The 12145-nt window shown below is 40.8% G+C and overlaps 2 protein-coding genes across 4 annotated transcripts in view; both read left to right on the top strand.

Annotated features, from left to right (window-relative positions):
- Positions 1 to 11442, top strand: part of bnip3la (BCL2 interacting protein 3 like a) — a 13294-nt gene extending 1852 nt beyond the window's left edge. Inside the window, exons 2-7 of one of the 2 annotated variants that reach the window (XM_035521905.2) lie at positions 925 to 947; positions 4025 to 4277; positions 5906 to 5987; positions 6166 to 6272; positions 6431 to 6586; positions 6809 to 11442. In XM_035521905.2, the coding sequence (XP_035377798.2) occupies positions 925 to 947; positions 4025 to 4277; positions 5906 to 5987; positions 6166 to 6272; positions 6431 to 6586; positions 6809 to 6857 (670 nt within the window). In that variant the 3' untranslated portion in view covers positions 6858 to 11442. The remainder of the gene's footprint in view (positions 1 to 924; positions 948 to 4024; positions 4278 to 5905; positions 5988 to 6165; positions 6273 to 6430; positions 6587 to 6808) is intronic. The other variant, XM_026999736.3, reaches the window with a different exon arrangement.
- dpysl2a (dihydropyrimidinase like 2a) overlaps positions 10433 to 12145 on the top strand; it is a 24407-nt gene continuing 22694 nt past the window's right edge. Inside the window, exon 1 of one of the 2 annotated variants that reach the window (XM_081707289.1) lies at positions 10433 to 10569. The gene's annotated coding sequence lies outside the window, so the exon portion shown is untranslated. The remainder of the gene's footprint in view (positions 10570 to 12145) is intronic. The other variant, XM_081707290.1, reaches the window with a different exon arrangement.

The following is a 12145-nucleotide window of genomic DNA, read 5'->3' as shown; positions in this document are numbered from 1 at the left end:
AGGTCCTTGATGTACCCCACTCTGGGCTCACTGTCCTCCTCAGTCCCTGGCGGACAACATACATGAGTTACATGGGCGTTCTGAGTGGCATGCCAGCAGGACCAGGGATAAGTGGCGTTCCCACTCATGCAGCTGCTGAGCGGTGATGATAGCTAGCTGAGTGGTGAGTGGCATAGTCTGTCTTCCATACACCCAGCCAGTTACAGACCACAAACCTTGTTCATTCAGTGTCTTACATACACCAAAGTGCCACACGTCAGCTGGCCCATGTGGAGTCCTTGCTTCGCCAACTACTCAAACGTGGCTGGTGCCACGTTTCAGTGCCTAGCTTGAACAGTGTCTTCCCTTTGCTGACTGGAGTGAGTGCCACCTGCCAGTATCCGCTGTGCAGACACAACGAGCTGAACCGTGCAAAACTTGGTGTTGAGCCACTAATAGTCCACACAGAAGCACCAGCTCTTATCCTTTTTCTTCGCTAAGACCCCTGGCATTGCACAGGGGCTGGACGATCATAACTTCCCAACCATCCAGTGTGCAATTCATGGTGTGAGGGTGTGTGCCTGGTTGACAGTGACACAGATGAACCAGCATCAATGCAGCAATGAGCTGTTTACATTAGCAGCAACCGGTCTTCCTAGCTGTGATGTTGTCACTGAGGGTTGTTCTCTTTAGCACAGGATCTCAACACTGCCTGGCTTAGTGTCCCCTCTGCCTACACTGCCAGCTGTTTCATCACCACTTGCTCACTTAACAGTCAGCACTGTCTCCCTGTTGAGCCCCTCTGTCACATAGCACTGTGTTTCACTGTGACAATGCAGATGCTAGAAATGCAAGAAACTTTGGTGTAATAATGAATGATCAGATGTTGTTTATAGATCATGTCATAAATTTAACTCATGCAGGTTTCTCCTCTTTAACTTTCAGAGAATTTGGTCTTTTCTCTCCTGGTAGGCCACCCAGATGTTGGTGTCTTTTCATCTCCAGGCTTGAGTAAAGCAACTCACTGTTGGCAGATTTTCCTATGCGTGACATCAGACTCCTGCAACTGATCCAGAACCCTGCCATATGGCTGGTCTTCATTGCTCCTAAATTTTCCCATGCCACTCTACTACATTTACTTCACTGACTTCCTGTAGCTGTTCGTATCAAGTTTAAATCTCTGATGCTTGCCTACAAGGCCAAAAATAGACCTGCTGCCTCCTACTTGGTAGAAATGATCAAAACTATCTGGCAGCAGTAATTTTCAGTGTTGCAGCACCAACTCTTTCCCTGAAGCATCCTTGAACTCTGGATGTGGCTGCTGTACCATTGTGCTCAGATAGCACTAACACTAACTGTTGAGGTAACAGTTGTAATTTTCTAGAAAGATAAAATTAACACTATTAACTTGTTAGTTGAATGGAAGATGAAGATGATGATGTTAAGAGTTACAATGTTACTGTTGTGGTCCAATCAGGTAATCAAGGGTTTGTGCAGCTAGCAGGTTGTGCTAGGGGAAAATGTGCTTTCGTTACTATATAATAGTTTTGCTAGATGAGAGAAATTGTGAACTTATGTGTTTATTTCGCTGTTTAGCACCAGCAAATGCTGACATCTGTGGTAATGTATTAGATTTAGCTAATTCCTAGAAAGCTCTTGCTGTTACTTGCTGCAGAATCTACAATAATGTTAACGCTATTAGATTGTTAGTTGCATGTCTGTAGCTAAGATAAAATTCACCTTATCATGTGAGTAAAAGTTACAAAGTTAAGGGTGAGTTCCACTCAGGTAGCTAGCTAACTAGTTATTCAGGGTTTAGGAATGTTAGCATGTTGTGCTAGGGGTAAATAGGATTTCCGTCCATATATAATTTGGCACGGTTTATAGTGCGTAGGTATGTATGTCAGGGTGTCTGTAGCTGCTGGAATGGGCAGATAGCTGACCTCAGAGCAAACCCAGGGTCTGACTCTGGCTCAAAAATGCATGGTTGCATGTTTCTCCCTGGGTTCCCGCGGAACAGTTCCGATGGTAACACAAAGCTGAACTCACAATAGCATACCATGTGAGAGGGCAGTAGGAGAGCAATGGCATCATCATTTAAAGACGCAGGCGATCAAACCGGCCTATGAGTAGGCCTGCATTGACAGGGTGAAAAGGGTGCTGTAATACTTGATCCTTGTAGTGTTTTGACCAAAGCCTGTCATAGACATTTCATTAAGAGAACATGTGTAAGGGGGCATAACAAGTCCCCTTTGAATTAAAGTGAAGTAGGCCTGGTATCACCAAAGCTGTATATGTCGGTGCCCTATGCCCATCTAATGAAACATATTGACACGTGGTTCTGGCTCACTTACATACCCTGCATATGCTCTGCACACTAATATTTTGCCTTATATTTTACCCTTCTGTCACATTCCAGAGAGCATTCTGCAATGGACAAATGATCAAAATGACATTGTCACCATGTTTCCCTGCCCAAAGTACGTGACAAGACTTGGAAGATTTTGCAGCCTTTATAGCACACAGACAGAAAGAACTAGGTTAAAGAGATTTGGGGGGGATAAAGGAGACAGCAGAAGGGGGTTAAGCAGGGCGAGGATGGGGGTAGTTTGATTTACCTCAGCACAGCATGCCATGGATTATGTAATCCTCTTCCCTTCCCATATCTGGACATTTGGTGGGTTCCATTGGTGCTAGTTTGAAGTAGCAGCTTAATTATTAGCATCGAGAGAGAAGGTAGAATACAGACTGTTGTGTAATTTGATCCGCATGGCTCGAATTGTGTCAGTGTGACGTATGCAATGATCTGCATTTGCCTGCAGGAGTTAATATCTTTGAAGTCATATTGTTCATATTTTTAAGAGTCATTCTCAGAATATTTAAATGTAATACACTGACTCTTTTTAATTCATAAATTAGTAGAAGAAAAGTTTGGATAACTTGGAATGTACTATGATGCATGCTGTCACAATATACTACTTGTGACAAGATAGTCATGATTTCATCTATGCTTTGCACATAATGCACATGTAAAGTTAAAATCAAGAGGACTCTTGGGTCAGTGAAGGACACAGATAGCACAGTGGGGCTCGGTAGTTCTCGGTAGGCAACTGGGTGGAGTGTGTCCCTGAGGTTTTTATACTTTTAAGGCAGGGTGACAACTGATGCCTCTCTGATGAAAAACCAGTGGAATGCTAGACTCGTGCACTGCCATGACAACTGGTCTGTGGCGCAGGGCAAATACAAAAAGGCCCTACAGTGGTGTTGTTTGTGAGAAAATGAAAAAACATGAACGTGAAATGATAGACACTGCCTTTTCTACAGGATCGGATTTGCATGACGTAGTGGGGATATCGAGCCATGCTTAATCAGTGGAAGCCTGCCAGCTTTTCATTACTGCTGTTTTATGTGTTCCTTAATGGAAATGAGGAAATGGCAAAGCCCGTCTTGTTTTCCACTTTGGACTTTCATGCAAATGATAGTCCTGCTAATTCCTAGTCCAGGCTAATTTGTGTTTGAAACATAATTGTGCTTCCATAACGTTGAACTTTGAATATACAGTGACATTACATTTGCCCATAGTTGAATGTCACTGTGTTTTGTTTTAACTGTGCTATAAATGTTTGGCTTATGAGGTCTTTTGACTGGTTAGAACATGGCAGTCCTAACCTTTTGTGTACAAATGGCATATGTAGAATATCTCTTGTAAGCATGTCTTTGTATATGATTCAATGTATGATAACTAAGGTGCTTCTGCCCAAAGTCAGTGTTGCCTAGCAACAGTGTGGGTCAGACAGTGCCCAGACATGTCTCATGTATACGCTAAAGCCAAAAACAGAATCTTATATCTAATCTGTTTTGATTTCAACTCACATCTGCGAATGCTTCATGCATACCAGTGTCCTTGTTTGCTTTGCTAGTCCTCTGGAACTACTTTCTGAGGCAGCCTTGAAGGCGACTATATATAACGTCCCCCATGCACTTGCATGTGAAAATTCACCCTTGGATTTTCACACCACTAAAAACACCCTGGTCGGTTTCTCAGGGTCCTGGGTGGAGCTGGAGTTGAATGGGAACACGGGGCCTGCTTCCCAACAGCTGAACCCCAGCCTGACCTCTGCCTCCGTTGGCAACGGCAACGAGGGTGAGCCCCAGGCCATGCAGGAAGTGGTGGAGGGCAGTCTGGCGGGAGGACTTGAGCACGTGCCCTCGTCATCATCCATCCACAACGGAGACATGGAGAAGATCCTTCTGGATGCCCAGCATGAGTCCAGCCCCAGCAGCTCCTCCTGTAACAGGTCAGAGAAAATAAAAGAACAACCAAAAGGAACTATTTTAGCCCGTGTTTGACAGTGTTTGAGAGCAGGACAAAGATGGGGGTGAAGCGTAGGCTTGGTTGTCAACAGCCCGAGTTTACAGCGGAAGCCTAATGTGTCGACTACTCTGAAAATCTTGGGTGACTTTTATAGCTGAGAGTGGTGGTAAAAGGGATCCATGTCTAAAGCGCCATCACAGTCTCTACTACCCCTTTATGAATAATTTTGAACAGAGAGCTGGTCAGAAGCCACAGATCTCATAACGTGGTCAATTTGAGGGGAAAGGAGAAGATTGAGGGAAGTCAGACAGATTGCACACGATGCTGCAAGGACAATCTTGCTTTCCCAGTGAAGCTGCTGCTAGGCCAAAAAATGGAATTTATTCATTCAGAGTCTGAGATTAAACCAGGCTAGTGAATGCATTGAAGTCTGTCTGCCTTGTCCCTGCTTCTAAGGACGGGGGAGTGCTAAGTGCATAATAATTATTAGATTAGTCAAAATTTGTCTTTGTAGCTTGTTATTTTTAAACACGCTTGACCAACTTGTGTTACAGATGTTTTTATGAAATTTTATGGAAGCTATGTGTGAAATGACCAGAGGGAGGTTTGTAGAAGGTTTTAGCTATGTTGGTGGCGTCACCATTTGCTCCATCTGACAAGACTGGACCAAAAGAGGACTCGGTTCAGTTTTGTTGTCTTTATAAGTATTCAGTGTACTGTATATAGACTGTGATGAAATACAGTTCCCGTTGTCTCAGCCCTATAAGAAACTGAATTGTGGTGACAATAAATGTTTGCACATGGCTGTGTGATCTCTGCGATTCTACATGTTCGGGATGTGCAGGCAGCCCAGCGTTGGTATTTGTATTCAATTAAAAGGTTATCTATTGGAAAATGGGGTAGGGGTTGGAGGACAGCAAATGAGTGGTCAAAATACAGTGCTAACTATGGAGCTAACTCAGCTAGCTAGACTAGTAGGACTAGCTGTAGTCCTTAAGGTCGTCAAAAAGGAGAGTAGCCTATCTGATTGTTTAAATATCTCAGTCCTCATCAAGTGTAAATGCAATCTGAAGCAGTCACACAAATGGTAGACCTATAATTTTAAGATTGCAGGCTAAGTTACAGGGCTATCAGTCAGTGGCTTGTCTAATCCTCACCAGGTCAATCCTGTCGTGTCCAAGTTGAAATAGTGTCGCAGCAACTTTGCTGGAAAAGCTATAAGTAGCACGGTGTTTCTCCAGTGTGACATCTGCAGCCGTGCGGAACACAGGCCGGCCGAGCAGCGAGCACAGGCTCTAAGTGAACTGGCAAACTAGCTAGTTAGTATCTACACGGTCAGAGTATTCTCCTCCCAGTAAAACAATCGATGCTTCACATATAGCAGCTCGAACAGGAAAGCAAAAAAGTAGTAACGTTATAATAAAACTACCTCACAGTTATGGGGAACGGCAGCCATTTGGTATGTTTTGGGGTATTTTTTATTCCAGAAAACAAACAATTAAAAATGTATTTACAAATAAATATTTGTAAAATGTCACTTCAGAATACTGTATTCAGATTCGGCCCCGCCCTTACTACATATAATACATTTGCTCTTTATTTGCTTTTCAGTCCCCCGAGACCTCACAGTCCCGAGCATGAAGAAGGTCTCATCACTTTTGATGTGGAGATGCCCAGTGAGAGAGACGGTCAGGTAAGAGTACCGTATATTCACACCCTCAACTCTGCATACTGAACAACTTCTGGAGGATCAAGCATTCACCCTGTATGATTAAATGGTGTGCAGAAAGCATGGCGTTACTGTGTGTTGTATCTCATCACTGTCAGGAGCCCTGTTGGACTGATTCTTCTTTTTAATCATCCTTGTGTAGTCAGAGGATGACGGTCTGGAGAAGGACAGAGAGGATGACATCCTCTTGAATAACGGGGAAGGCTGGGTGGCGGATTGGTCTAGTCGGCCCGAAAACATTCCTCCAAAGTGGGTGACTTTTTCCCTCAACGAGAGGCATATGCTGTGTGTGCATGATAAAAATTTAAAAAAAGGACCATTGTAAAATCAGGTTTTTGTGTTTGTTGCTAGTCCATGGAGATGGATCGCACACAAAGCGAACAAGCTGTTTGAAATGCTTTTCTCAGGGAGTTCCAGTTCCGGCACCCTAAACGTTCGGGTTCGGTCTCACTGAGCATGAGAAAGACTGGTGCCATGAAGAAAGGAGGGGTCTTCTCGGCTGAGTTCCTCAAAGTGTTTATCCCCTCTCTGCTGCTCTCCCACATCCTCGCCGTGGGACTGGGGTGGGTCTTTCCACAAGCCAGAAATCTGTCAATTTTATCTGCCATCAGACAAGTGTGAAATCAGTTTAAGCAAATTAGTGTCATAGACACTAATATGGTATTACTGGGATAGTCAGAATCTTAACTTTGGAAACCTTGGAATTAAGGTTTGGTGATAGTTTAGAAGCTTTACAATGGAATGATCTGGGATATTCATAAGTTAATATACTCCGCTCTTTCTAGTGTCTACATCGGGAAGAGGCTGACCACACCTTCCACCAGCTCCTTTTAAGCCTAAACCCATACCAGTGCCTGGAAGGTCCATCAGATGCAGCGGTGGCAAAGTTGTGTCCGAACATCTCTAACTAATCTGTTAGATACATTCTCCTCTCCACCCATTCTCTCGCTATTCCTCCTGCTTGTATATCCCCATGTTCTCAGCTCACATGTTCATCTCCCTCATGGCCAGAAAAAGCTGGGAGAAGATTTGTGCGTTGCTCTTGTCTTGTGTTGATGTTTTACTTTGCCTATAACACTGTGGCTAACTGGCCTGTTTTAGGTGTTTCCTCTTCCTCCCCTGTTTGAAGATGTAATTACTGATTAGTAACTGAGAATTCTTCCTTTCATTTATTCTGGTATGCAAGGAAAGCAGAAGTAATCCTAACTTCCCAAATCCCACACAACTACCACAACCACCAGCACATTACCAAACTATCACTTTTTATCTTGTTGGTGTGCTTTGTATCTATGATACAGATGCAGCAGTGTTGTTAGGTTTAGTAGTGTGTAGGACTGTAAATGGCTAATGTGCAGTTATATTTGGATGTGGCCTATAATACTCATTATTCAGCTTCCCTTTGCTTTCCATAGAAGCGCCTTTAGACAAACAGATTGTGTTATGAGAACCCAACCAATGAAAGGGATTAATTGGTTAAAAATCAATTTTACTTTTTTTTTTAAACACAAACCTGATCTAGTCTGATTCTGTTTTGCATTTGGGCTGTGAGGCTTATGTAGCTAACAAGTAAGGAAAGCATATGCCCAACAACTGGATTTCAGTATGCAGTTGCAAGATTGTAACTTGTGGTTATAAGTTTAGATTACTTGTAAGCTGTGCTAACTTTATAAGCTTTGGTGCAAAGCTAAGGATGCAAAATTTTGACACCAAACATGTCTTGACTAATCTACATTAAGGTAAGTAGAAAACTAAAACATGTAACCTTGATTTTGTACCAAACTATTCTTTTTAGATTGCTGTGCTGTCTTTAAAGTAAGTCCACTCCCAGCTTGTGTTTTATTTCTGGCTCCTACAAATCATTCTTAAATTGAATGTCCCCAACACAGTCCAGTGTTCATTGAAAGAAAGAGAAAAACACTTGAGGGTTTGTTTGGTTTTTTTGTGGCTAGTTTCTGTTACTATTTGAGTATATTTAATTACTTGGTTTCTGAATAATGGACTGTTAATAGAGCCCTTGTGTTCATTTATATCATAGTTGTGTTGAAAGACAGAGATGGTCTCTTAAGTGCATTTATGCCCCTCTCTAAAGAAATTTTGCAAGAATTTTTATTTTCTCTAAACAGTAGGAAGGAACTGTGAATCTGAGGACTCAGGAAGTGAAACTTATTTGACAGGAGCTGATGACTTTGATAGGATAAGAGCTGGAGTTCTGTTCTCTAAATTGCTAGGATGGACATTTACTGGTATGGGAGGTATGCTTTAGGTATAGCACCAAAAAAAAAAAAAAAAAAAAAAACAGAAAAAAGTGTGTTCTGTTCACACTTTAATGGGAAAAATGTAATTTGCTTTTCCTTCCAAAATTTGATACAAATTTCAGTGATATTCCTTAATATTAAAGGAGCTGTGCTACTACGGACCACCCCCCGGAAAAATATTGTGCAAATACAGCAACCCTTCTGTTAGACTTGCAAATAGAGGACTCAGGTAAAGGTTTAATAGACAGATCATAGTAGCATTCAGTGGAGCACGTGCAAGCTCGTTCTAATTCTGAGGGATATGTCTGGCTAGACAACACTACAGTTGCTATGCTTGCCACGTACATAGTTGTTTCTTTTGGTGCATATCATGCTGTCCTGGAGCAGGCTCACAGAAACAACTTCCCATGCTTCTTAGTGCCAAAAGGGTCTTCACTGTGATGCTTACATCTGTAAAAATCCAACATCAACACCTTCCGTACACATTGCACATACAAGGACCAGTGTAGTACACTCGTATACCTTTTTACGTTTGAGTTGGTTTAAGTCTCCTGTCAACATGTTTCTCACTCCATTTTGACCTTGCAAAACACCATGCAAGACATTTTGTGTTTATTGTGATGGCCCAGTCATGTTATTTAGTGGTTTGGAGTATGAAGCATTTCTGTAATCATCTATGATTTTAACAGTGTAATTGAATTGTGGCTTTTTGTTTCTCAGTTTTCTCTCATGTTAATCTTCGAAGGTACAGTAAAAACTTTGTTAATGTCATTACATTTCAATACCCTGGTAAGACCTGCAATAAGAATCTTTTTTTTATGGTTGTTTAATGAAGCCAAGATATATTGGTAAGATGTGTAAGATCTTATTGACACTTGTTCCCTTGAATATCATATTACAGATTTTGCTTTATGCATATAAAAAACTTTGGTGTGACCATTTAAAGCTTGAACAGTAACTTGTCAAAAGATTCATGCATCCTGGCAACCCACATTTTGTAATCTCTGCTGCATGTTCCATGTAGGGGAGGTGGGTAGAGAATCCAAGAGGCACTTATGTTGTTTATAAAAAGAGCCTCAACTTTCTTTGCACCTCCTCTGTTACATGAATACATTGTTTGATGCTTCAGATTAGCATCTGGATTGGAAGGCAGATGTGATCCTTAAAGGGGGAAAATAACTGTGAATGACGACATCGTAGCTTGTCACAGCAAGATAAACTAGACCTGCCCTGACTTTAAAGGGTAGAATTACTATATTGTAAATGTTACACACATTTGTTTTTCCTCTTGCTATGATCATGAGCAGAGCAACTGGAATACGTTGTTATTGGAGGGCAGGGCCCTCATGGTTGGCATGCCCTGGCCACTTTGCATTCAAGTATGGTAGGTGTTCAAACAAAATAAATCAGTTTCTGTTATTTTTCATATATTGGGGGGGGGGGGGGAAACAAAATTTACATTAAAATTCCGCATAAAACCCAACATTCTCAAAGATACATTTATTTATTGATTGATTTTATGTTTGGTCATGCTGTGCATGTGTGCGTTGTATTACTTTGCTTTTTTACTGAGTGAATTCAGTGAATGCATAGAAAAGCTTTTTCAGACTGACTGAAGATGAAAATTCATACTTTGCTAAGCACCACTGATATTAATATGTCATGGCATATTAATTTACTCATATATAATGTGCATTAGCATTCTAAACAATGCAGACTATTTGTTGACTACATGGCATCGATTTAAACCAATAATTAGCACAGGCAGTTTATATAGGCCTATATTGGTTATTTTGCTACAGTCTTGATCTACACTGTGATATGGTAACTTATATCAAAATTCAATACCAGATTTTGTTCTGAGTAAGGTGTAACATTTCTAATCAATAATGCCAGCAAGTGTAACAATAGCAAAACTGGCACCCAATACTGGTCAGTACTGTCCTCAATCCTCTGTTAGACTCATCCATATCTCACCCCAATTGGTTAACGTTAAATAAAGCTAATGTTGAACGCTCTTGTTCTGAATAGTGAAAAGTCTGTTCAGCTACTGATGGAAATAGACCAATGTCTAAGTAATGCATGCATGAATGTGTGTGGAGTGTGTGAAAATTTTCCGTGAAGAGACGTGTTTTCCCTCGCTTGCTGAGTGTGATTGCATGGCTTTGTTGGTGGCCTGTGACATGAGAATGTGTACTATCAGTACTCTGTCCCCACAGACAGGCAAGCATGTGTCCTGAAGTCTGGTGGTTTCTCCTGTCCTCATGCATGGAAAAGGTACAGAAATCACGGTATGAGCATCCTTTTACATTCAAACCATTGAAATGGCAGTCCACCAGTTAATTAGTGGTAGTTATATAAGTGCTTTTGTAAAATTGGACATAGGCTGGCCTCATTGTGCTTCAGTGAATTTTTTGAGATCTCAAATGTAATCAGTGTTTTAAAAATAATTTATAATATTCTGAACTATTTAGTTTTGTAACAAAGTAGATAAAGGCACAAAGCAGGCTTCAGATGTTCCTTCCAGCTCTTTCTGTAACAGAAAGTGATTCCTCATCTCATTTGGTTGTGTTTCTGAGTGTATTTCTGTTTCTGTGTGGTCCTCTATCAAGTTCCAGATGAACTGTGTCCATTCTTAAGTTTATCTGAGTTGAGTAATATTTACTCTTCAAATCTCTTTTCTCTGCTGCTAGCACCTATCTTTCATGACCTTCTCTTAACTACTGCATGCTGGAACTGTGTTTCTTGAACTGAGCTCTTAATTACATTGCAAACATCCATCCTAATTTTTAAATTATTTTTTACACAATTGACCTGCTGGAAATGATCATTTGCACAAATGAATCTTATCGTCTCAAAATTCAGACTCCAGAAACCAGTTGGTAAGACACAAGAATAGTGATTGCTGAGTTAATCACTCTCATTATACTCACTGTTATGCTGAATTAAAATGCAAAGGCAATTTAAAATGTTTTTCTTTAAAACTTTATTCTTAGCTTTCTCTTTCCTGAAATCTTATTTAAAACACAAGTAGAGGTTTCTGAACTTTCCTTAGCCAAAACATTTTTAAGGCTGCCATTTGTAAGATATATAATGAATGAGTCACTACATTTGTATGAATACTGTATTTATTATTTTCTTTGCATTAAAAATAATATGATGAATTTCTGCTTCCCAGTATGTTTGTTGAAGAAACCTAGAGGTCAATGTACAATGCAAGAATAATGATCACTAATGTAAAAGACAACCCAATCCAATAAAAAAATAGTTATGATGCTTCCTTCATTCAAAAAAGGAGCAAAGCATAAAGACAAGTTAGTTTGGTTTTCTTGGGGCAATCTACCATGTACTGGTAGAACGTGAGTTGTGTAGGAGGATCTCATACATGGCTGGGATGTTTTGGTTCAAGCTTAGCTTCTCAGAATTTTATAAAATACTTGTAAAGGCACAGAAGAGGCTAAATGAAAGTGTCTTCGAGCTGCAGACATGCACATCACTGCCTCCCCATGGGAAGCCAAAGAGACAGGCAGAAAATCTCCTTTGGGTCTAGTTGTATAAGGGCTGCACATTTTAAAGGTTACGTTCACCTTTTTTGATTTCTTGGCTCCTTAGACAGTTTTTACTTTCACATCAATTACTTAAATAATTTCATAAAGCAAAAAAGCCACACAGCATCCCCATTTAACTCCATTCAGTAGCAGAATACACTTCGCACACGTTACACATGCGCCTCAGATGAAACACTGAGAAATGCTCCTTATAATTACTTTATGGAGACATTTTAAGAAAAGGCATTCTATAATGACAATGTTTTTAGCAGATTTTTCTGCCATTGTGCTTCAGTGAATGACTGTATTCAGCTTCTTT

The sequence above is a fragment of the Electrophorus electricus genome, chromosome 25 (assembly GCF_041902795.1).
Source record: "Electrophorus electricus isolate QZ-2024a chromosome 25, ASM4190279v1, whole genome shotgun sequence".
NCBI lineage: Eukaryota > Metazoa > Chordata > Actinopteri > Gymnotiformes > Gymnotidae > Electrophorus > Electrophorus electricus.
The sequence above is the reverse complement of the archived record's forward strand: the minus strand, read 5'-3'. Positions and strand labels throughout refer to the sequence as shown.